This window comes from Gobio gobio (genome assembly GCF_949357685.1).
Source record: "Gobio gobio genome assembly, chromosome: 20".
In the NCBI taxonomy this organism is placed as follows: domain Eukaryota; kingdom Metazoa; phylum Chordata; class Actinopteri; order Cypriniformes; family Gobionidae; genus Gobio; species Gobio gobio.
This window is the reverse complement of record NC_137113.1, coordinates 21,216,997-21,242,783: the sequence shown is the minus strand read 5'-3', so window position 1 is coordinate 21,242,783 and position 25,787 is coordinate 21,216,997. Positions and strand designations below refer to the sequence as shown.

The 25,787-nt window shown below is 37.4% G+C and overlaps 1 protein-coding gene across 5 annotated transcripts in view; it reads right to left on the bottom strand.

Moving 5' to 3' along the window:
* The window catches only part of opn4b (opsin 4b), a 50,148-nt gene extending 38,562 nt beyond the window's left edge, over window positions 1-11,586 (bottom strand). For 2 of the 5 annotated variants that reach the window (XR_013815304.1, XR_013815305.1), the window contains exon 1: window positions 11,034-11,507. Coding sequence is in view for 2 of the 5 variants with exons in the window: in XM_079800998.1 (XP_079657124.1) it covers window positions 11,034-11,177 (144 nt within the window). In the remaining 3 variants the exon portion in view is untranslated. Of the gene's footprint in view, window positions 1-11,033 lie in introns of all 5 variants that reach the window. The other 3 variants (XM_079800998.1, XM_079800997.1, XM_079800999.1) reach the window with 3 other exon arrangements.
* Window positions 11,587-25,787: the final 14,201 nt, after the last annotated feature.

Sequence of the window (25,787 nt, the reverse complement as noted above, 5' to 3'; positions counted from 1 at the left end):
GCAATTAGTACATCAAACACTGTAGTTCGATTCACCAGTGTCAACGTCTTAGTCGGCCACTTTTAGCTTCATTTTACCCATTTTTACTTCTATCAATCCCCCGAACCACTCTACTGACTCGATTGGCTGAAGCCAGCAAGAGCAAAAGAAGTGGAATTGACACTCTGTAGGTCACTTTTATAGTTAGAGCATACAAAGGATGAGTAATACAGACTAGTAAATAATGACAATCATTCACATTTATTATAAATAAAACACTCAATGACTGGAAAAAGTTTACGGCTAGCCTTTGAAGAAGGGGACGTGGAGATGGTATCGATAGCGGATATTGCAAGACTGCTCAGTATCTCGAATACAAAGTGAGAGAAAAGGACATTTGAGAACTAATGAGTTTATAATCTGCCACAGATCAGCGGCAGATTAATGCAATGTGTGTGTATGTGGACATCTTTGCTCATGATATAACAGAGGGAAAATAAACGGGTCCTTGAGTAAGTTTAGCATCTCAATGATCCTAATGGAAGAAGAATGCAGAACTTTGTTTTCTGCAAAAACACTGCTTTAGTTTAATACATTTTGCATTAAACCTGATGATCATGTTCTTGAGAATGATCCAAAGATTCAATGGAAGAATATCTGACCATCTGACTTTGTAGGATCAGCGTCAAAAATGTACTTATTTGATTAGATCTAGAAATAGTGCAGAATCTGCACTAAAAACGTACTGTTTTATTCAGGTTTAAATTGGATTTTGAATCCCAGAAGTGGGTTAAAACTATGAATCCTATTGTATTCCCTACAAACAGCTGAGAATAAAATTAAGCAGCAAAGAAAAGCAGGTGTAAGAGCCATGATGAGATAATGCTGATCTTTTTGGACACAACTAATCCGATCAGATGGCTCTTGTTCGTCCTATTATTTAGTCTGTGTGCTATGTCATTTTAAGTAACAGAAAAAATAATGTTTTAGCTGGTCTTGACTAAATTAGATTCAAAAGGCTTATTCTAAATTAGATTTAATCATTTATAGTGTTTCAGAAAATGTATAGAGAGAGAGAACCAAAAGCGCCTTTTCATTTTTTTCCAGCTCAGCCTAAAAGACTCATTAAGGTCTCATTAAAGTCAAAAAAGGCAACAATCATTGCGTTTCAGTAAAGCTGGCGATGAACCTGCACACCTTGTATTTATGTTTGGTCAATCGTAAGCACTTCCAAAATTGATCTACTCCAACATGAGTTCCTCTGTGCTTTATGGGTCTCAAAAGTAATACAATAATCGGATTGCAGCATATAATTATGCTTGTGGTTGCAATTCCCCAAAACAAACTTTAACATTTTGTTTCGGTTGCAATGAAAGACATTCTCTGCCAAGATTGTTATTCATTTCTTACACAACAATCGGTTGATCAATCAATTGACAAAACTATCACCAAATGATCAACAGATTAAAAGTGCAACCAATTATTTCAAACTCTGCAATACTGAATCGTGATTCAGGAAGTCACTCACTATTCCTGTCTATCCACCCATAAATAAAATCAGACTAGCATAACTATCTATGAACACTCAGCTCTTGCATGCAGTGTTCTTCATTCAAATTGCATTTTGGTGCCTCTCCTTTATTGGGGTTTTCTTTACACAGTGGGAGGTTTGCAGAAATCATGGTTTGCCGCTCAGATGCTCTCCTAACATTATAATTTATACCTGGAAATGTGTTACTTCCAGGAACACAAAATCAAACCTTTTTCCATTATGTTAAGGAAACTCAGAGTAGATTAATTCACAGGAAACAGTGCCATTTGTGTGCCCATGCTGTACTACTAACATACACTCACCTAAAGGATTATTAGGAACACCTGTTCAATTTCTCATTAATGCAATTATCTAATCAACCAATCACATGGCAGTTGCTTCAATGCATTTAGGGGTGTGGTCCTGGTCAAGACAATCTCCTGAACTCCAAACTGAATGTCAGAATGGGAAAGAAAGGGGATTTAAGCAATTTTGAGCGTGGCATGGTTGTTGGTGCCATGGTCTGAGTATTTCACAATCTGCTCAGTTACTGGGATTTTCACGCACAACCATTTCTAAGGTTTACAAAGAATGGTGTGAAAAGGGAAAAACAGCCAGTATGCGGCAGTCCTATGGGCGAAAATGCCTTGTTGATGCTAGAGGTCAGAGGAGAATGGGCCGACTGATTCAAGCTGATAGAAGAGCAACTTTGACTGAAATAACCACTCGTTACAACCGAGGTATGCAGCAAAGCATTTGTGAAGGCACAACACGCACAACTCTTGAGGCGGATGGGCTTGGACAGTTGAAGAATGGAAAAATGTTGCCTGGTCTGATGAGTCTCGATTTCTGTTGAGACATTCAGATGGTAGAGTCAGAATTTGGCGTAAACAGAATGAGAACATGTATCCATCATGCCTTGTTACCACTGTGCAGGCTGGTGGTGGTGGTGTAATGGTGTGGGGGATGTGTTCTTGGCACACTTTAGGCCCCTTAGTGCCAATTGGGCATCGTTTAAATGCCACTGCCTACTTGAGCATTGTTTCTGACCATGTCCATCCCTTTATGACCACCATGTACCCATCCTCTGATGGCTACTTCCAGCAGTATAATGCACCATGTGACAAAGCTCGAATCATTTCAAATTGGTTTCTTGAACATGACAATGAGTTCACTGTTCTAAAATGGCCCCCACAGTCACCAGATCTCAACCCAATAGAGCATCTTTGGGATGTGGTGGAACGGGAGCTTCGTGCCCTGGATGTGCATCCCACAAATCTCCATCAACTGCAAGATGCTATCCTATCAATATGGGCCAACATTTCTAAAGAATGGTTTCAGCACCTTGTTGAATCAATGCCATGTAGAATTAAGGCAGTTCTGAAGGCGAAAGGGGGTCAAACACAGTATTAGTATGTTGTTCCTAATAATCTTTTAGGTGAGTGTTTATAAGAGGGGAAAAAATGAAAACTCTTACTCTTATTTTAAATGTAAATTGAATTACAATTATTCAGCAAGGACACATAAAGTGATCAAAAGTGACAGTAAAGACATTTACAAATTTTTTTTTATTTTAAATAGATTATTTTCTCAAATATCATGGTTTTCACAAAAATATTAAGGAATAAATAAATAAATAAGTAATAATATTTGACAATGTTACCATTGGATCAAATAAATGCAGCCATGGTGAGCATAAGAGATTATATTCAGAAACAAAACCAAAAAATCTTACTGACCACAACATTTTTGAATGGTAGTAATATATAGGCGGTAACTAAAATTACCCCCCAAAAAACATGCAAACGGCACAATTTCCGAAGACAACCTCCATAAAGCAAGTCAGAAATCAGTGTATCCAATGCGCATGGCCTCGACTGCCATTTCGCCTAAAGAGACAGAACTGATATTTGCTTGAATCCTCATATGTCAGTGCTTCTCTGTTAAGACTATCGATGAGGGATTTGAACGAGAGCATGTGCTGCTTCTTGGAGGGAAGATTCTGCGGCACAAATAGATGAGAAGTGCTCTTAAAATGTCACTATCACTTAGACATTCAGTGAGCGATATAAAGAGACAAGGAGAAAAAGAGAGAAAAACAGAAATGGATAAAGTAGGGGAAATTACACTTCACCACAGCAGAAGGAGCTTATTTGTACCATTAGTTGAGTGAGAATGATGTCATGGTGTTTCATTTTAGAGCTGCAGCTGTTTAGTACACCGATCATGCATAACATTATGACCACTGACAGGTGAAGTGAATAACACTGATTATCTCTTCATCATGGCACCTATATATTAGACAGCAAGTGAACACTTTGTCCTCAAAGGTGATGTGTTAGGGTGTTTTCACACTTGGGTCCTCTTTAAAAGAACCAAACTCAGACTCCTTTAAGTGGACCAAAACGTGAACCAAGTGAAAAAGGACCCAGTTCTCTTCACGTTCACACTGCCCCTGTACCTGAAAGAGGACTCAGATCCTTTTTTGGTCCACTTTAGTAGGAATGGGGTCCCAGACCCCTTTGTGTTCATACTGTTGCTTTTTGGATCTAGTCCAGTTCAGTGTTTGATGGCTGACCCTACGGCCTTCAATATTTGATCCCATTCACTCACATTGTTTGTGCCTCGGTAACCAAGATATTTATTTGTAAAAAAAAAATAAAAAAAATAAAATGACATTGCTTCAAATTAATTGAGTTGTTTATCTTTTTACACAAAAAAAAAATTTTTTTTGCAATACTACATATTCTTGCACTAGCTATATCACACATCCACTTTTGTAAATAACATTTTGAATTGTTTTCCTTGAATCATGTTTATTTTATTGCAGAGGGCAATGATAACATCAGCATACAAAAAATAAACAATACAATAAAATAATTTAAAAAGATGCAATTTAAATAAACTGCTTTAAAATTTCCAGGTAAAGTAGGTATGCCTTAAAACAGCATTCAAGTAAGAAATGGAAAACTACAAAAGGCTAGTAATGCAGATGTTTACATTCACTTAAAACAAAACCACCTGTTTATGTGAATCTTGTGTGTTTTTGACACTTACAAAATAAGTGCAATAGGACGCTAAAGATTCCGTTTAGTACAAGCGCTGTGACAGCTGGCTTATGTGCACGCGCTTTAGGTGTGTGCGCTCGTAACACCATTTTAAACTGGCAAGGCGCGCAGCATCTCTCTTACACAGTGCGGAAGCGGTTGAAATTGCAATAAACAAGTGTAAGTTGTGAACGAATAATTTGTAGAGAATTGCCAGAAGAAGCAGCCATGATGAACAGCCGATTTGTACGGAGACATCTGATGACCAAACTACACTGGAATTCGCGAACAGAAAAATCAAGAAAGCCAAGAGCGGTTTGTGTTCAGATTACGTGTTTTTAGCAAACCGTACCATATGATGAGATCGATCCGTACCCAGACCACCTCCCGAGATGGTCTTGGTTCGGTTCGCTTTAAAGGGGTCTGAGATCGTTTGGAGTGTTCACATATGGGCCAAAATCACGCGAACCACGCTCAGACCCCCTGAAAAGGACCAAGTGTGAAAACACCCTTAGAAGCAGGAAAAATGGGCAAACGGAGGCAGTGTGATCCTTTGGGCAATGTTCTGCTGAGAATCCTTGGTGGATGTTACTTTGACACGTACCACCCACCTAAGCATTGATGCAGACCATGTATACCCTTTCATGGAAACGGTATTCCCTGGTGGCTGTGTCCTCTTTCAGCAGGATAATGCGCCCTGCCACAAAGCAAAAATGGCTCAGGAATGGTTTGAGGAGCACAACAACGAGTTTGAGGTGTTGACTTGGCCTCCAAATTCCCCAGATCTCAATCCAATCGAGCATCTGTGGGATGTACTGGACAAACAAGTCCAATCCACGGAGGCCCCATTTCGCAACTTACAGGACTTAAAGGATATGTTGTTAATATCTTGGTGCCAGATACCACAGCACACCATCAGGTGTCTAGTGGAGTCCATGCTTCGACGGGTCAGGGCTGTTTTGGCAGCAAAAGCGGGACCAAAACATATAAGGAAAGTGGTCATAATATTATGCCTGATCGGTGTATAATACCAATGCACAACAAAGAGCAAATCATTTAATTACATTTAAAGATATAACAGTTTAAGTACTATAGATATGTTTGAATTGTTTTAAAGGCTGAGAGCAACAGATTGTGTTGAATGAACTTGTTTGTCTGTGCCGCCCTACTTACGATAGCTTGTGGTTAGTAGAAACAGTCAGGATAAGAGCAAAGCGCACACAATCAATTACAAATCCGTCAGCTGACAGTTTCCTGATCAGTGAGGAACCTTTTTAAAGAGCACGGCCCCCAACTTCTCAAGCAGAAACTGTGATAAAGGACAGCTGATCCACTGCTTTCTTTTATCTACTCCGCCTGTCCAACAAAAGCTGAGACCTTTCAGCAAAGAACAGGGGTGTATTTCCTGAAAGAAGTGAAGTTGAATTCAAGCTAAAGTTTTCAAACTACACAAATTCCTGTTGATTGATGTCTACAACATTACTAGGGAAAAACATTAGATCGAGAGACAATTTTCAAAGCAATGTGCAGCTCTGAGATGCTGATGACTTCAATCTATGCATGCTTTAACTGATACCACTGACCCATTTTTCTTGGCTTCTCAACTACTCTTGGTAGTTTTTAACGTAGTGAATCATTATGTAACCCTTCACTACAGTGGACGGAACTTTATGAGCCATTTTTAGCCATTCCGGGTCTGATGCTACATCCAAAATACAGAGACCTTTGACCGTTAGGCTGTAAGTCCCCCAAAGCATTTTAGCCAGCTGAAAATGGCAGGTGCTCTTCTGAAAACATCTAGTACTACTAGATGTACTACAAACATATATTAGTAATATTAGTGTCTCGACTGTCATTTTGCCTTATCTAAAGAGACAGAACTGATATTAGCTGTGGGTGTTTGAGAGCACTTCGGTGGCGTTTTTTTTCAGTTGAGAGAGTCTGGTTTCTATGATACGGAAAATCCGCTGAAGTGTTACTATCTGATTTTGCAGGTAATATGTTTCTGAAAATAAAAATATCACCACTTGCTCTGGCCCTTCTTTTAAATGATTTTTTTGTTGTAAAAGCAGGATTGGTCATGTGTCATTTTTAAAGTCCGCATTTTTCCTGCAGAACTGGGCTACTTTTATACTGTTGCCACAGGTAGATTTTGTAGTCTGCCACAGGTAGATTTTGTAATCCCACCGATCCCCCGAAAAAAATATGCGCATGTGAATGGGCTAGATTGGGCCGTGATTGGGGTAGTTTTGATTAGCAATTGGGCGGTTTGTTGTGCAGACCTGGCAACTCTGATTTGTCCAGCCCCTACTCCACTGTTGAACATTTTTCAACTCATTCGTGCAGCATTCAGTGTGAAAGATGCTCAGTGCCTCGTCAAGCTGCTGGTTATAAACGGTGCTTCCTTTGAAAAAAGAAAATACGCTGGCTTTAGTAAAAACCCTTTGGTGGACATTGACAAACGGTCTTTCACTATTTCTACATGACTGTCCTTTTTATATGTCCTTGTGTCTTTTTCAGTTTATGACAAAATAATTTCTGATGCCCCAAGCACCTATTGCAATTGGCAATTGCAACTTTTTCAAAATACATCACAAATAATCAGACTGAGAATGATTATATTCTTGTTTTAAATTTTAAAAAAAACCATTAAGCTTTTTTTTCCTTTATTTCCTTTTATAATTATAATTAAATAATGAATGCATCAGAGGGTTAAATATATTCTCTAACAATCTCATTACAAAGATTTCAGTTGAATTGCTCTACCTGACATGACCCATGCACTTGAAGGAAAATCACAGCACATCTTTCATTATTATTTCATGTCTTTGTCAGGAGGCGAACTAGTAGTTTAATGGCTAAGGCTTGTAGATAAAACGTTAGCAACGTCGAGGTCATGCTGATAAAATATGTACCTTGCTGCTTAGGTTAAAAGCATCTATCACAGGCATAAAAAAAAAATTGAAAATATATGTTTTACTAAAAAAATCAACAATATGTTCCCCACAATGAAAGGCTCATAGTGGATCATTAAAAAAACAAAACATTTGGCATTAATTAATGTGCATTTTAATATGGAACAATGTAAAATTAATCTCTTTAATGTATGCAAGGAGATTTTCACACTGGGTCTGATCCTATATGTCCCTTCAAGGCATGTCACTAGCTTTGCACAATCAGACAGAAACATCAGGACACGTAAAGAACATCCACCATGTGAATTATCATTTCAGATGTTAAGAAGAATGCTAATGCCTGAAAGCCTTGAAGGACACGGCAATGTCACTGAAGTTGAACAGATGTTGGTTAAATATCTATCGTCTTTCTGATGTTTAAAATATAGATCCATAAGATAAAAGTACATCAACAATAAAATACAATAGCCAGTGCTTGAACATTTCATGTCAAACCCATTGGCATTAGAGAGTCAAGGATCAGAAAGTTTACACACAGAATGGTATAAAGCAAATAAAGTATTATTCAAATTGTGATCATGTGCTTGTCTTCGATTTTGAAAGCTAGTATAAGTCATGCAGATAGAAGCTAAACATTAAATGCTAAGAAAGAATAAATGTGTTTTATTATTTCTGTGGTTATATATACACACATATATATATATATATATATATATATATATATATATATATATATATATATATATATATATATATATATATATATATATATATATATATATATATATATATATATATATATATATATATATATATATATATATATATATATATATGTGTGTATATATAACCACAGAAATAATATAGAAATAATATATATATATATATATGAAAAAAGTCAGAAAAAAAAGTCAGAATTGCGTTATAAACAATTGCGAGAAATGAATATGAAATATAAAAATATAAACTTTCAATTGCGAGTTGCAAAGTCAGAATTGCGAGATATAAACTTACAATTGTGATTTCAGTGTATTTATTGCTGAAGACAAACACATGCTCAATTGATATTTTCACTGCTTTTATTGTTGGGCAAATGCTGGTATTTTGCCTTTCATTTAAATAAAAAATCGGATTCCACCGGTTGTTTTTGAAACCACATGGGCATCTCTAAACATTTAATTGCAGGCCTTTGGTTTGGGGAATTTATGCAACCATAAAGGATCATTTTCAAGCAGTATCATCACAAACTGTTTGACTGATGTAGATGGTCAAATATTAGCTGTGGGCAAACACTAGGAGCCCCGCTGATAATTACAAACGTCTTTGGCACAATACGACCCTGTACAACCATGACCTTTCACTTTCCCTTTCAAGCTCCTTTTCAAACTCACATTTGCATCACTTTTTATCTCCCACACATTGATTCTCTCCACACCTAGAATCAGTCTGTTGTTTGAAATCAAATGGTGAAGGGTGAGAGGTTAAAACAGCTATATAATAGTACACAGCTGCAGGAATAACAACACACAATGAGACAAGGTTCAGATGGGAAATCAATTATATACACTGATATATAGTGCTCCATTGGTGGGGGAAAATAACTAGTTAGATTCACAATGACTGCCATTGATGTTTTCGGGAAAAAAAAAAAAATGGACTGAAGAATATCAAATTAGGCCAATGGAAGATATAGAGGTTAAGCTTTGTATTCTCATCACATCAGCATATTAATGCAAGCTCTGTGTTGTAGCTATGACATTAAAAAATAAAGTCTTGATTCATGAGAGGAACAGGGCCCTCATCTGTTTGTGAAATGCCATAACACTCATTCATATGGCACTATGCATACTCCTAACATTTGTGTGGATTGCTATCAATAAATGCAATCAATACATTTGAATTGTTAAACAAACGGGACAACTGGCAGTAAAGCATCAGCAAATAGTTTTCCTGGGTAGTATTATGTTTTAGTAAAATGTGGTTTTAAAGCCCTGAAATGGGATAAAGCTCTTCTTTAGGACCCCACATCATATGCTATATCAATATAATTTTATGTGATGAAATGATACAAAGCATTTCTTCATTTTCTGTATGTCCAAGTACTCATTTTCAATCGCCAGACAGGAAATAGCTTACCTCTTAAAGAAATCAATCCCATGTGCGAGATCCCCACATGATTCTATAGGACTACTACTGACATTTGTGTAAATATGTCTGATTCTTATTGTCTAGGTCTGGTCAATTGTGCTCATTTGCTGAGTAATTCCACTTGTCGTGTTGTAACACCTCTGGTGGAGTGTGTGTGGGTGATAGTGAGCAGCTGCAATCCAGCTGCACACTATCACAAAGACACCATACAGATTAGAGTTTAGAGACTTGATCCAAATATGTCTTCATTTTATCACTATGAGAAATGAGTACCACTTCAATTACTCTTAAAAACTTGAATGTCTAACATACATAAAATGTATTCCTAGAAACAAATGATTACAGAAAAAATAAACGGAACAAAACGACGAAATTATATTTAGTTTACTCTTTAGACTAACTTTATTTAATACAGACTAATCAAAGAAATTCCTATAAATCATTTCTGATGTTGAGCAATAACTCGACATAAATGCACAGAATGGATACTACTAGCTATATCTTGTATTACTCGATTGCTCCACTGATGGGAGACGTACAGCTGCTATACTATTTCAGATTTTGCTGCAACATATTCAATGCTCTAATTGTCTACAGCCAGGTACTGTAAAATACATTAAATGTACAAAAATACTTAATCATTTCTTTTTTAATGAATATCTTTTACTATAATGATCTTTTAAACAATTTAATGCAGTCATTTTAGGTCATATTCCTAATTAAAACGAGCATAAAGTTGCATCCTTTGTTGGTTAAGTGTTTTAAGACTCAATCATATATTATGGCATGTGCAATAAGTTTCAATGGTTCATTATTAAACGTACAATTGTGAATCAACTATGCATAACCATGCATGCACTATAGAGGCTATAACAATGAGGCGTGCTTAGCTAAAATATTTATAAGGCAAATCCTTGTATGTCCATTTGGATATCTAGGTTCCTCTCCTAAAGCTATTTTTAACAGCGTTTGGTAAATACATTTCTAATTAGACCTAAGAAAAGTAAATGTAAATGACCGTCGACGCAACATGCAACTTCTGCTTGTAACTTTTGTTGATGCGAAGCTTACTAAAGCGATTTAAAACACAACACTTGTATGTACAATACTTACATGTACTTTTGACTACAATTTGGAGGGAATCATCGCAATTCGCACCCGTTAACCTGAAACGAGCAGGAACTGATGAACTTCCCCAAAGCTCTTTCGATTACGCACGCGCTCTTAGCGTTAACTTTTCAATATTCGTTCCATTTTTAATTTGTGTTGATAATATACAACTGTCTTAAAGTCAAACACACATGATCATACAGTATATGTTACAACAGATCAGTATACGCTCATAGATGAATCCGAATCCGCGCGCATCCTACCACTAAACGCATGGTTCTATAACAAACTCCATCATCTTACCGTAGTGGCTCGCGCGGGCAGCTCCATCAGCTTGTGCGCGTTCACTGCGCTGTAATTCCACGGGGCGAGTGTGTCCGCACTCACCGCGGTTCTGTTAGGGGCTTGAGTGGGAATTCCCATGCTGACCGAGCGAGAATCGTTCATCGCAGTGGACACGGCGTGCGCAGGGAGAGGAGCTCAGAGTTGGTAAGCAAAAAGAGTTAGCTTAAACCTGAGAAACAGCATTACTATATGAGAAGGTTTTTGGATGTCTTCCTCTGCCTCTCTGTCAGCTACCCAGAGCTAAGCTGCCAACATGTGTGTGTGATGAGTTTGTCAATGCCAGTAATGCCATGTGCCGATTCGAGTACGCATGAGGAGGGATGCTCAGTTAAGCAAACTCAAGCATCCCACATATAACACAACAGCTCTGTGCTAAGCCTTTCATAACCACACCAAGTGTAAGCCTTATGTGCCTGTTTGCCCTATGTAAATGTGCCAACAGGACATTCATATCAATAGCCTATATTTTAAGAACCTGCACATGCTCAGTCCTCCCCTGCCTCTCTCTCTCTCTTTCACAGATTCAGAAACAGCTTTAAAGGAGTAGTTCACTTCAGAATTAAAATTCCCTGATAATTTCCTCACCCCAGCAACATCCAAGACGTTCATGTCTTTCTTTCTTCAGACAAAAAGAAAGTAAAGGATTAGTTCACCCCAAAATGAAAATGTACTGATGATTTACTCACCCCCATCTCATCTAAGATGTTCATGTCTTTCTTTCTTCAGTCAAAAAGAAATTAAGCTTCTTGAAGTAAGCATTCCAGGATTTTTCATCATATAATGGTTTTCAATTGCAACCAAAATGCTGAATGCCCAAATCAATGCAGTTTCAAAGCGCTTCGATGGGCTTCTTAGGCTCTGCGTGATCCCAGACGAGGAATAGGGTCTTTTCTAGCGAAACGATCAGTCATTTTCAAAAAAATTAATAAAAATGAATATACTTTTTAACCTAAATTGTTCATATTGCGCAGCTCTGTGAGGTGCTAAGGATGACATAATCACGTCGGAAAGGTCACGCTAGAGCTAGACGTAGGCAGAAGTACCGCCCGTGTTTACAAAGCGCTCGCAGAGCTGCGCAAGATGAACAATTTAGATTAAAAAGTATATTCATTTTTATTTTATTTTTTTAAAATGACAGATCGTTTCGCTAGATAAGACCCTATTCCTCATCTGGGATCACGCAGAGCCTCTGAGCGCTTTGAAACTGCATTGATTTGGGCCTTCAACATTTTGGTTGCAATTGAAAACCATTATATGTTGAAAAATCCTGGAATGTTTTCTTCAAAAAACTTACTTTCCACTGAAGAAAGAAAGACATGAACATCTTGGATGGCATTGGGGTGAGTAAATTATCAGGAAATTTTCATTTTGGGGTGAACTAATCCTTTAAGGTTTTTGAGGAAAACATTCCAGGATTTTTCTCCATATAGTGGACTTCAATGGGGTCCAATGGGTTGAAGGTCCAAATTCCAGTTTCATTGCAGCTTCAAAGTAGCCTGGCGTGGCCATACTCAATTCTAGTCAGAATATGAGTCTGGTACCGCTCCATTGAGTTTTGATTATGGGGCGTGTTTCAACCGAGCCAGGAAAGACCTCAATTGGATAGACCCACAACCAATCAGAGCAACGGAGCGATGCGTAACGTTAGTTGTCAAATGTCAACAGAACTCAACTGCACTGTTACCAAGTCCGTGTTTTTCTCCATGTCCGCGGGTTGAAGCGACCCCAATTATGTGATTATATAAACCCAGGAATGCGAATTTTAGCAGGCAACCTTGCCAAAATAACATATTTTGCCAACCAAACGCCATTTTTGTCCGGAGAACCCCCCGGAAAGTTCGATCATCGTTTCTGAGAGAAATAGTGAAGGTGAATGCATATACGAACAAGTTCTCCGTTTAGGATAAGAGCAAATTGAACCCAAGAGCCTTCGATGACGTGGATGATTACGTTACTGTTGATCATCTGTCCATCATCGTCTAAAGCCCACCCTGACAATTTCATTGGTCCGAACAGTTTCTGTTCGGGCATAATTACTCCTCTATGGAGCAAGCCCAGACCGAATTGCCCGAGCAAACATTTTTGTGGGCGGGGCTAAATTCGGCTGGCATCCAGGCTAGCTTCAAAGGGCTCTACACAAAAATCAAACAACCTTCACAAAAAAAGGTTTAAAAAAAACCCAGTGTCGGACGATTTTGAAGTTGGAGGAGAAAATTAGATTTTCGCCCTACCACGATACTTCTGCCTTCGTCACGCGTGACCTTTCCAACGTGATTACATAAAACGTGCCGCATCTCAGAGTAGCGCAAGACAAACATTTGTGGTTAAAAAGTATATAATTTAAAAAAAAATGTTTTTTTAGAAAATGGCCTAGATAAGAACCTTATTCCTCATCTGGGATCGTGTAGAACCCTTTGAAGCTGCACTGAAACTGCAATTTGGACCTTCAAATCGTTGTACCCCATTGAAGTCCACTATATGGAGAAAAATCCTGGAATGTTTTCCTCAAAAACCTCTTTCTTTTCGACTGAAGAAAGAAAGAAATGAACATCTTGAATGACGTGGGGGTGAGTAAATGATCAGGAACTTTTAATTCTGAAGTGAACTACACCTTTAACAGCCGGTCAGCTCAGCAGCAAAGACATAGAGCTACTTTTAAAAAAACAGATTCAGTGTAAACCCCAGAGCTGACGATTAAAATTGTATTAAAAACAACTGTACTGCATTTACACATAAATACTGCACAAAATGCATTCATTCATTCATTCATTCATTCATTCATTTATCATAGAAGGTGTTTAAACAATGCTTGTTTTTCATGCTTGTTCAATGAACCATAAACAATATTTGCACATGCACAGTCCTTAAAAGCCAGGGACACACCAAGCTGCCAGACAACATTGGGCCGTTTTTTTAATGTCGGCCGACGTAGTTTTTTCGGTGTGTTCTGCACTGTTGGCTCTAGTTGGGTTTTCTTGGGCTGATTCAGAATGTAGAATCGGCGTCGGGCTGTCAGTGAGAGAAAGAACTCTGATTGGCTGTTGAGTTTACTGAATGAGTCAGTGCACAAGAATAGCAAAACAGTGAGCAAAGAAGTCAAGACCGTACAGACAGAAGACGGTTCTAATTTTACATCATCTTATCTGAGTGTTCCTGGGTGAATATTTTAATAATAACATGAGCCGAGTGGAATAAAGAATGTGATCAACAAAAGAGTAAGCACGCGCTGCTTTGTTTACAGTTTGTGTATCTGCAGCCTGCAGTGTCGGTTTATCTTTTTGAATGGCGAATATACACAAATATATCTGCAGAAATAGACAGATATCTCCTTTACACGCAGGCGCAGAACGTGCATGCTAGCTGACAGTCAGCTGTTCTTTTGCTGCGTTCAAGCGCAGCTTTTTTCCCAGACGCAGCCGATGCAAGGCGACAACACAGTCGGCCTTCATCAGCACTAGTTCTTTGGCGTTGGTTTGGTGTGTCCCTTTGGTCTGTCCCTACCACTAACAGTTTACAGGCGGTAGACAATTAAGGTCATAGTTCCATAAACTTAGGACACTAAAGAGAACATTCTACTCTGAAAAACACCAGGAGAAAGATGTCCAGAGTAACCAGAGTAACTTGCAAATGCCCTGGTGGAAGAGTGGAGTAACATCTCACAGCAAGTACTCAAGACAAATCTGCTGCCATTTCTGTTCCTCAAATGTCTGTGAAATTTGTTCAGTTCGTCCCAGATGTTAAATCTTTTTATGTTCATACAAATATTTACATGTTAATACATTTACAGGGGAAAAAAGCAGTTGAAAGTAAGAGGACATTTCTTTTTTTTATATATATATGAATTATTATAAATATATTACATTACATTATTTATTCATTATATATTGTGTGCGAATACGTCCATCTGAATATATTTATGGCTTTTTAATAGGTGGTGGTAATTTGAACACTGGAGGTTTTAAAAGAGGAAGTACATGAATATGGGTCATGAATTACTAACAAAGAGCAGCACTGTTATTTAAGGGGGGAAAATAGAGATTTATGGAGTTAATTTCTGTAAAATCTACTGTTATACAAGCTTTTTGTGTGTAAGGTGCTTGTCACTGCTTCCACAAGACTTATCCTCTTACTCTGCTCCTACTATTTTACTGGCTTTCCAGTGTCATGAGACACATTGCCCAATGCATGAACAAATCCCAGCAGATCTAGTTGGAATGCGTTGTGTTGAAAATGATTGTAATGCCACGGTGAGGTAAAACATCTTCATGTCACTGGCAGGAATGCTGGCTAGTGTGTTTTCATTTTCATTATATAGGAGAGAATAGAAGGAAGAGTACGAAGCAAATAAGTGTATGGTGAAGAATTGAGATGATGTAACTCACACCGCTGACCTCTGACCATCTGACATCTTGGAATCTCGAGGACAATCAACCTGGAACATTCAGTTAGGGTATAGACATGTCTAAAGCCTGGCCTGGAAAGAAATGCAAGTAATTAGCCCCACATTCATTGTTATCTATGTTTTTCATCAAAAGGATCATTTTGTGAAATATCTCTGGTTTGAGAAACTAGGGCACCAAAGAGCAAAGATGAAGACCGCCAAGTCATAAGATTTTCAACAATCACATGTAGACTCGCTGACTATGAGCAACAATGTTTTTTTTATTTTTCTGAACTTTCCAGTATTGATGTGGGGGTTATTAAAGGGATAGTTCACCAGAAATGAAAATTCTGTCATCCTTCTCTCAACATCAAGTCATTCCCAAATCTATAGATCTATATCTATATATACTACATTTGTTCTCTGGAACTCAGAAAAAGGACATTCTGAATAGTGTACTGGTTATGCTTTTCCATGCAATGAATGAGGATGAGGATGAATGAGGATGAATGAGGATAATGAATGAGGATTTTCAGCATCATAATAGAATATGATTCAAGGCATGTGATGTTATACAATAAACTGATCAGTGGCGACTGGTGGGTTTACTACCTTCTGGACCTTTAAAGCGGTGGTTACGTTGCAGTCTATGGGAGGTCAGAAAGCTCGCGGATTTCATCAAAACGATCTTCATTTGTGTTCTGAAAATGAACGGTCTTATGGGTTTGGAATGACATGAGGGTGAGTAATTAATGACAGAATTTTCCTTTTTGGATGAACTAACCCTTTAAATGTCTGCGTTAAAAGAGGCTTTTTGACCGTTTAGTGGCGATGACTGATGTAGCTTTGTAGCTGTTGCTTGAATGACAGCTTGATAAATTGAATGGAGATTAAATATTAAATATCTCTACCCCCCATAATTAATGTAGTTGCAGTTCAAACTATTATCACATGAATTACATCTCTATGATGATTGGTTCATATATGAAGGGAGGCTCGCCTCCTCTGCAATGTACTTTTTCTCAAGCTTAACCAACAAAAGTCAAATACTCATTGGTGATTGGCTGTTTTTTTTTTTTTACTAACGGAGGCAAGAGTATATGGATATGCCTCCCCCTCACTTTCTCTCCCTCAGACTCACTTTAGCATAGTTCTCCAAATGGTTCAACACATTTATAGGAAAGAGCAGCGGTGGTTTCTGACTTGAGTAATATTTCACGGTGTTACACTGATGACGTTGTTGCATGTAAAAACTCAAAATTGTGGCTCCCCTGATGTGCCACCACTGAGACAGACTGAATGATATTCTTCACCTCCAGTGATCTTATAACTGCTGAGACCCAATCAATAAGGCAGTGTGCCATTCAATGGCACATTCAAAAAGTTTTGTGAACTATCCACCATCCACCAGAATCATTCATTAACCTCTCATTGATACATCATTGAGAGTTAGAGCTGATTTTCAATTAATAACATCTCAGTCTGTTTCTCACACATACAGACCATTTTTAATAATACATTTAATGTGCGTTTGTGTTCTTTTCAAAGCTTAAAGCTCCAGTCACCTTTCATTGTAATTCCATGGGGGGAAAGCACACATCAGAAAGACAGCATAATTTATCTTCTTCTATGGGAGAAATAAAGTCATGTAAGTTTGGAATGACATGAGGGTTAGTTAATAATGACTATCCATTTAAGGGAAGCTGCACTCAGTCAAATACAGACCACCAAAACTGACCTTACCATCTGCACTCTCTGCGTGATGTCAATTGATTCCTGTTGTTTAGCATTAGTTAGTCTTATGAAGGAGTCTTCAACCATTGAAGTGTCTGTTTTTTGTATTCCAGTGCTCGAATTAAGAGGTCAGGTAACATACTGATGCCCATCTAAAGACACACGGCCTCACAGCTCCAAAATTCTCTATAGCTTTTGACATTTTGTGTATAAAAATAAAACTCACAGGAGATTCCCGCAGGAAAATGTTACCATATCATTAATAACTGTTAAGCTTCAAAGTGACCCTATTATGCTTTTTTAAACTTTTCTAATTTTATTTTGAAGTGTCTTAAAACACATCAAAGGTCAATGCACATCACCACATTTTTCAATGATTCTCAAATGACTCCTCCGAAGATTCAGTCTCTCTAAATCCCTCCTTTACATGAGCCTACTCTGCTGTGATTGGCCAGATGGCCCAGTCTGTTGTGATTGGTCTACACCTTACAGCATGTGTCGGAAACGAAACGGCCATTACCATAACTGATTTTCAGCTCTGGAGGCTTCCTAAAGTGAGCGATTGTACACACTGTAAAGACAGTAACAATGGCGCCAATTTTACCATATCAATCCGAGCGCGAGTACAATGATGAAACATAAGAAGAACTAGTTATTCGACCCAAACCTCCATCGCAAGGACGACTTGAGAAGGACGTTTCTCAGTGACACGCTACTCAATTTGATATACATCATGAGATTTTGCAACTGTAATTCCTCAGCATCAGTATTAACAAATGTATGCCCATCAACAAACAATTTATTGCGGTGCACATGCAGGAACTGTATCAATAACTGTATCAATAACAACCATAAACTGTAAAAAAGGTGGACGACACCCCTTCACTATCTTCCATTGAAGAAAAGTGAAGCCGCCAAAATGTCTGAATATGGCGCTGACATCTTACGCTGATTTGGGAGCTGCGTCTGCGCAGTAGCAACCTCGGGACTTAAGTCTGCACAGTAGAGAGCAGGAATTAGAGCCGCGATATCAAAACCCCGCCCACACTCCCACAGTATCTGTTAGTACAGTATGAACTTTGACTTCACTGACATAATGAATAACTCATGTCGGTGTGAAATAAGCAGTTATTAAAGCTAAAGCTCCAATTTCCTCCCGAAAATCCAGAAAAGGTCTGTGGATGCCTCAGTGACTACTTCGACCAGAGAAACTGTCAATCACAGCTGTCAATCATGACATCCCACCCCCAATTTTATAGCATCAAATAATTAACAAAACACAAACTTATTTTAAAAAACGAACACTTGAACTTACATCAGTGTGATAAAAACGACCTAAAATGACAGAAACCATCTTTGGAAAAAACTATTTGAAGTGTAATTCGATCGTTTGTCTCGCATCCCATTAGAATACATGGAGGGGGCGGGTTTATGAGCTCTACTGGGACCAGCCACCTGGAGGCTATCGAGACGCTTTGTCTTCACTTTTCACAAGGCATAAGTTAGCTGAGCACTAACATGAATTAACACTTTAAAGTTTGTAAAACAAAATCTTGCTCAATCCTTCATTCATTACTCAAAGTAGTAAGAACAACAGACAATCTGCATTAATGGACACAATTTTAGGTAATAGTGGAGAGTTAGACCTAAACTACATATTTTTGAACACCCGGTAGAAAATATATACAGTACATCAATAATTAATCATACTTACAGGTTGTGATTCTGAGGAGCAAGTTGGTCCAAATAAAGTGGATACTGTCCCATCTTTAATGGATGAGCTTTTTGTAAATCCCATTTAGACATCAAAGAGATTTGAGAAACAATCGTAAAAAGGTTTTATTGTATCGCTGAGGCAATTTTAACCACTGACTCTTCCCATTCTCATCCTAGGAAGTGTTTACAAAGAATGTGCAAATGTGTTACCGCTTTACATATGCAGGTCACGAAGGTGAGACTAGAATCCCTGACTACTCATTTAGGTGTTTCAGAGTCAATTCTTTCTTTTGGGAGACAATAACTTTGCAGACCATTTACATTCACAGGCAGCTATATTACACACTGCATGAAAGGGAATATTCGGAAAAAAAAAACATAATAGGAGCACTTTAAACCAGCAAAGACTTTGGCTATTTATAACAGTCTGATCAATGTGGAGGTCAACTGAGTCATGTTTTGAAATCAAATTCTATTGATTGAGACACTAACTATAACTAACAAATAAACAAACCATTTAAAAACAAATTAATAAAAAAAATAACAGTAATATTTAAAGTAAAGCTAAAAGCAGAATTTATGGAATCAACTTTACTAATGTAATACAGAGTTCAATGACAACATTGCACTGGAAGACTAGCCTAGTTGTGGTTTGAACCCATAGACTGTAAAAAAACATGGACATAGTGTCCGTGACATCACCTATTTCTGAAGAGAGTTTTTGAAGCCTCAAACTCGGCCGTTGCCATCTTGGCAGCGTGTCACTCCCTGATAACTGAAAATGGGCAAAGAGGCGGGACGTGGGTGGAGCTGAGGTGACGTTATGACTAACAGACAGCAGACAAACGGCGATCCACCTGTCACTCAAAGTGGCCACGCCCTTAATTATGCAAAACTTTAAGGCTTTATATAATGTAAACGTATGAGTTATAAAAACTCTGAAAAAACCCTCACAGTTGTCATGAAGGGCAAAATTAGCCGTATAGACCAAAACCACAATTTGTACCAGGCTGTAAACATGTTTTCTGCTGTAAAGTTGGGCATTTTAACAAGTCGATGAACTGCAGTTTAAGGCTCTTCCTTGTTGGCTTCAAGAGAAACTGGAGGAGGTTGCCGCTTGTTTGAACCACAACCCTTGGTGCTAACACACCAGTTATACCAAGTTGAGGCAAACTTTTTTAAAAATCTATGAAGTCCGAAGATCATACACTCTCAGAAAAAAGGTACAAAAGCTATCACTGGGGCAGTACCTTTGTAAAAGTGACACTTTTGTACCTAAAGGGTGCATATTGGTACCTAAAAAGAACAAAATTGTACCTTTTGAAAAGGGACCACCCCAGTGACAGCTTTTGTACCTTTTGTTTCTGAGAGTGTATGAACAAAAATGAGAAGACGAAAAAAAATGTTAATGTATATTAATGCATTGGAAATTCGAAATTGAAACCATTTGCTTCTTCTGCAAGGAAGAAAACTTACATTTATAAAGACGGTCGTAGAATGATCCTAAATGTGAACATACAATTTCCTAGACAATGTCTAAAACATCCATATGCACTAAATATGATAAATCCATCTCACTTTATAAATCGCAAGCGTACATACATACTTTTTTTTTTTACATACTTTTAATTAATTTCAGTGACAAAATTATTAAAAAGCAGTCATATAATGATATTAATGCATAATTGTGATTTTTCACATCTTTATATTGATCTTAATTTTTTTTTTTTTTTTTGTATTATTTTAATTAGTGGTAGATATGAGCACAAAAAGTTTGGGACACACTTTAGATTAGGGTCCAATTCCCATTAATAACTAACCATTAACTACGACTTTTGCCTCAATAAACTCCTAATTACTGCTTATTAATAGTTATTAAGGTAATTGTTAAGTTTAGGTATTGGGTAGGATTAATATGTACAATGTCCGCATTTCCAGATTAATATGTGCTTTATAAGTTCTAATAAACAGCCAATATCCTAGTAATAAGTAATATGCTAATAAGCAACTTAATAGTGAGAATTGGACATTAAACTAAAGTGTTACCAAAGTTTGTATGCTCTTCAGCTGGCGTACGGATAAGAACATTTTCATGTTAGTTTTAGCCTTTATTTCTCTCTCTCTCTTTTTCTCTGTCAATCTCTTTCTATTTTTTACCAATTTCAAAGATTAATGATAGTGAGCCTTGCACTTCAGCTACACAATCCCATTTCATCCCTATATGAGCTTTGCGCAATGCAGAGTCACTATAGCGCATGAAACACAGGCGGACGCCACAGCACCAGATGTTCACTCTGATAACCGTTTTTTTTTTTTCATCCCATATTTAACATCTCCCCTCTTGTATCTCATGCATTTTGTGTTTTACAATCTATGTGCAATGTGGTTTTAAAAGGGACGGCACGGCCAGTGTCAGGCCATATGTGAACCATGTGACGTTAATTTGATCATAAAAGATTAATGGGGCTGCCCAGAATGGCATCACTGTTCCCGCTGTGTTGGACGGTGCTAATGATCCCATTCGATACATGTCCCTCATGCAAAGGAGTGTTACTAGCAATCTCATCTTGTTCTGCATGGACAGTAAAACAAAGTTTGCTAAACGTATGTCACAGTGACAGCTGTAACAGATCAAAAAAACTCACAAAATGGGTATATCTAGGATCTGCATGTCCCCAGAATATTGATTTCTAAGCATGTATCCGCAATATCTGCAAAACACAATTGAGGTCACACACTGCAGGAACTTTTTACACTTTTTGAGTGATAAATTAAGACAATAAAAAAGATTCACAGGCATGCATTGCTCTCATTGTACAAAATACACTATATGACCACTTTTGATAGACACCCCACAAGAGCTGCAGTTTTGGAGATACTCTGACACAGTCGTCTAGCCATCACAATTTGGCCCTTGTCAAACTCAATCCTTACGGTTGCCTATTTTCCCTGCTTCTAACACATCAACTTTGAGGAAAAAATTTTCACTTGCAACCCAATATATCCCACCCGCTAACAGGTGCCGTGATGATGAGATATTCAGTGTTATTCACTTCACCATATATATAGTTCTGGTTCTCGGTTCTGATTGGCTAAGAGCCTTTTCCAGCCTTTTCCAGCCGCTTCACAGTTTGAGTCTTCACAGAGAGTGTCATGATGGACAAGTACCGTAATTTTACAAATACTACTTGTTGTTGTGTCACGGAATGTAGTTTTAAGAGTTTGTTGTAGTTATTTAGATCTCAAACATGTGACTTATATATAAACATAGCGCCTCCTTGACAGTTTTGTCTTATTAATATATTACTTGTTAGGGTAAAGTTAAGTTTCATTGCTTTATATTTTTACTAGAATCCTGTACTATAACTAGCGCTGCTTTACTGTGACTGAAGTGTTTGCTTGTGTTTATTTCCTATTGTACAAATTCTTATACTTTTATAATGGCTAATATATTTTATTTAAATATAATTTTTCTATATATATTTTATATACAGTGGTGGCCAAAATTATTAGAACACTTAGCATCTGGGAGTCGTCTTATTGGGCCTCAATTTATTTTCCAAGAGGATAATGACCTGAAACATTCTTCTAACTATTGCCAGAACTACCTGTGACGGAAGGAATCTGTTGGAACATTGAAAATGATGGACTGGCCCCCTCAAAGTCCAGACCTCAACCCCATCGAGCACATTTGGGACGAGTTGGAAAATAAACTAGACAGATCTATTGTACATTCAAAGGAAAGCATTTGGCTTCAGTTGCAGAAGGCATGGCATAACATTAGAGTTGAAGTTCTCAGAGGAAATATATTGACACTATGCCAGAGAGATGCTGTAATTGCTGCAAAAGGTGGACATGCCAAATATTAAAGTTAAAAGTGGATACAAACAGTAAACTCACTTCATCTGATATTTAATGGTCAGAGCAACCATCTGCATGTTTCATGAACATTATGAAATGAAATCATGTTTTGAAGGCAAAAAAGGTCAATATTTTCAGATCTGTCAGGTGTTCTAATAATTTTGGCTACCATGCACTGTAAATAATATGCCATATTTGGTATTAAGAGAAGGTCCGTTAGTGATTGTGATTCCAACTTCAGTGAAAGTTACATTATTGCGCCTTTAGATGGCAGCAATGAGTGAGTCATAGCAAAGACTTATATTGTAAGGGACTGAGACAAGGTTGTAAACAATAAGTTGCAACTTACAAATGCATTGACTAGCGCTGTCATAGGAAATTCCCCCTAAGTTATGGGGACAAAATGTCCCACCAAAAGACGACAATGTCCTTGCCCTAGTTGGGGACATTTTTTGGTCCCCATGAGGAAAACAGCTTATAAATCATACTAAGTGATGGAAAGTTGATGGGTATAGGGATAGAAGACTCTACAGATTGTAGAGTATAAAAATCATTATGTCTATGGAAAGTCCCCATAAAACATGAAAACACAACGTGTGTGTGTGTGTGTGCAAAATGAAAAGTATGCCATAGCTCTTGAATATAAATGTAGAAAACAAAAAACAAGATAAAAATAAAGAAGGATTATTGGAACAAGGTGAACATAGAGGAAATATAAGTCACGGTCTATGTTGGCTATGATTATGAAAAGATGGATTAAACTGCAGAATTTAAATAGGGATTTTGGAACACAGATTCTCCTGAGACAAAAGAAGAGATTGGTCATATTACTCTCCTCTCAGACTCCAACAGGCTGGTGAGGTCATTTTACCACTTCTAAATCACCATAACCCTGTCCAATTGGAACTACTTGCAGACATTTCAATTTTTGGCATAAAGCAGGGGGCAAAAAGGCTTGGCAATCCCTCAGTGCTTTCCTTCAGTTGTTAAGTGCTTATCCTTTAGGCTTTAAGACAGATTATTTTCTGATTATGTGCAAGTACGTATATGGAGGTCATTGTTGCACCTGCCTTTCTTCTGAATCTAAAGTTATTGTTGTTGAAAACTATGATCACTAAGTGAAAAGATGCCGAAAACAGATGTTTAATTTTGACGGTGAAGGGACCAGAAATAAATTAAATAAGTATACAATAAGTAAAATATATGTATATGTAAATTATTATATTGAAAATTAAATATTATAATATATAATATAATCTTATATTATATTCTTATCTTATATCAAAGCTGCCTCTCAAACAGCTTGCGAATGCCAAATTTAGTTTCTTTTTTGTGGCTTGTTGCACTTAAACTGTCAAATACACACAAAAATGATGTCAAAATGCCCATCTTGGCAAGTATTAAGTTAATCAGTTTTGGAACGTAAAGAGTTGAAAATACATGTTGTGTAACAGTATATTGGTTCTGTGCATAAAATCTTAAAGTGACAGCAGTCAAATATTCCTGCTGCTATCTGTCAGTTTAATCAGAGAACAAAAGAGAAAGAGAAAGGGACTCTTTGCTCTTGACTGAATAACTTTTGTCATTTTAATTGTAAGCATTGATCTGTATTTAATTTTTACAACGAAGACTAGGAGTGTTATTTCACATTTGATTACTTGGTCACACTTTATATTAAGTGTCTTTAACTATGTACGTACATCAAAAAACTCATGGTATTGAAAAACACTTGCTATTATTCAGGTGGGATACTAGGGACAGGTTTGGCGATATGGGTACACTCTAAAAAATGCTGGGTTAAAAACAACCCAACCCATTACATCTATAATTACACTTTTGAGCCTTCCTTTTGACCTTAACCCACCCTTGAACCTTGAACCTACACAAAAAATGCTGGGTAAAAAACAACCCAAGTTGGGTTGAAAATGGACCAACCCAGCAATTGGGTTGTTTTAACCCAGTGAATGGAACATTTTAACCCAGCGGTTGTGTTAAATGTTTGCTTAAAACAACCCAATCGCTGGGTTAAAACAACCCAATTGCTGGGTTAGTCCATTTTCAACCCAACTTGGGTTGTTTTTAACCCAGCATTTTTTAGAGTGTAGGTTCAAGGGTGGGTTAAGGTCAAAAGGAAGGCTCAACAGTGTAATTATAGATGTAATTACAGAAAATTCATTACATCTGTAATAACAGTATTTTCTTTTAAATATGTGTACAATGTAAAAACATGTACAAAAAAAGTGCATTGTACCAAACGATTAAATTACATGTTAGTACATAGGACACCTAATACTAAGGACTGATTACTTTATTTCATTTTTTTCTTTTTCGCTTTATTCTATTGTATTTATTTGTGCAATAATTTCCATTTTGTTTATTTGTTCTTATTTTATTGTTTACTTACCGTTCTATTGTTTACTTTTACTGTACTGTTTTACTGTGTTCTCCCTGTACTGTGTGTAAGCTATTGCAACAAAGTTTACCAAATTGATATATATACAGTATAAGGCAGTATATATGTCAGTTTTCCCCATAGTATCGAAAATGGTATTGAATATCAAAAATGTTCAAAGTATATGTATATATGTGTGTGTGTGTGTGTGTGTGTCACAGGGTGTTTTGGTGTTGGTTCATGTTTTCACGTTTGTTTTCCCATTACCTTGCTTCCTGGTTTTGTCATGTGTTTCATTGTCATGTGATTCCCATGCCCTCATGTGTTGTGTCATGTCATTGTCTAATTGTCTCATCACTGTTTACAGGTGTCACTTGTCTTGTCATTAGTCTGTGTATTTAAGCCCTCATGTATGCTGTGTGTCCTTGTCTGTTATTGACATTGTAACCCGTTGTAAGGCAAGTCTGTTTATGTCCCGGTTTTGCCAAGTCTTTGTTTCTGTTCAAGTCTTTGTTTTATGGTTTTGATTTATGTTAAGCTTTATGTTGGATGAATAAACTGCACTTGGGTTCAAAATACTTGCCTTGTCAGTGGAATCATTACAGTATGTAAATTGTGAATATATAGA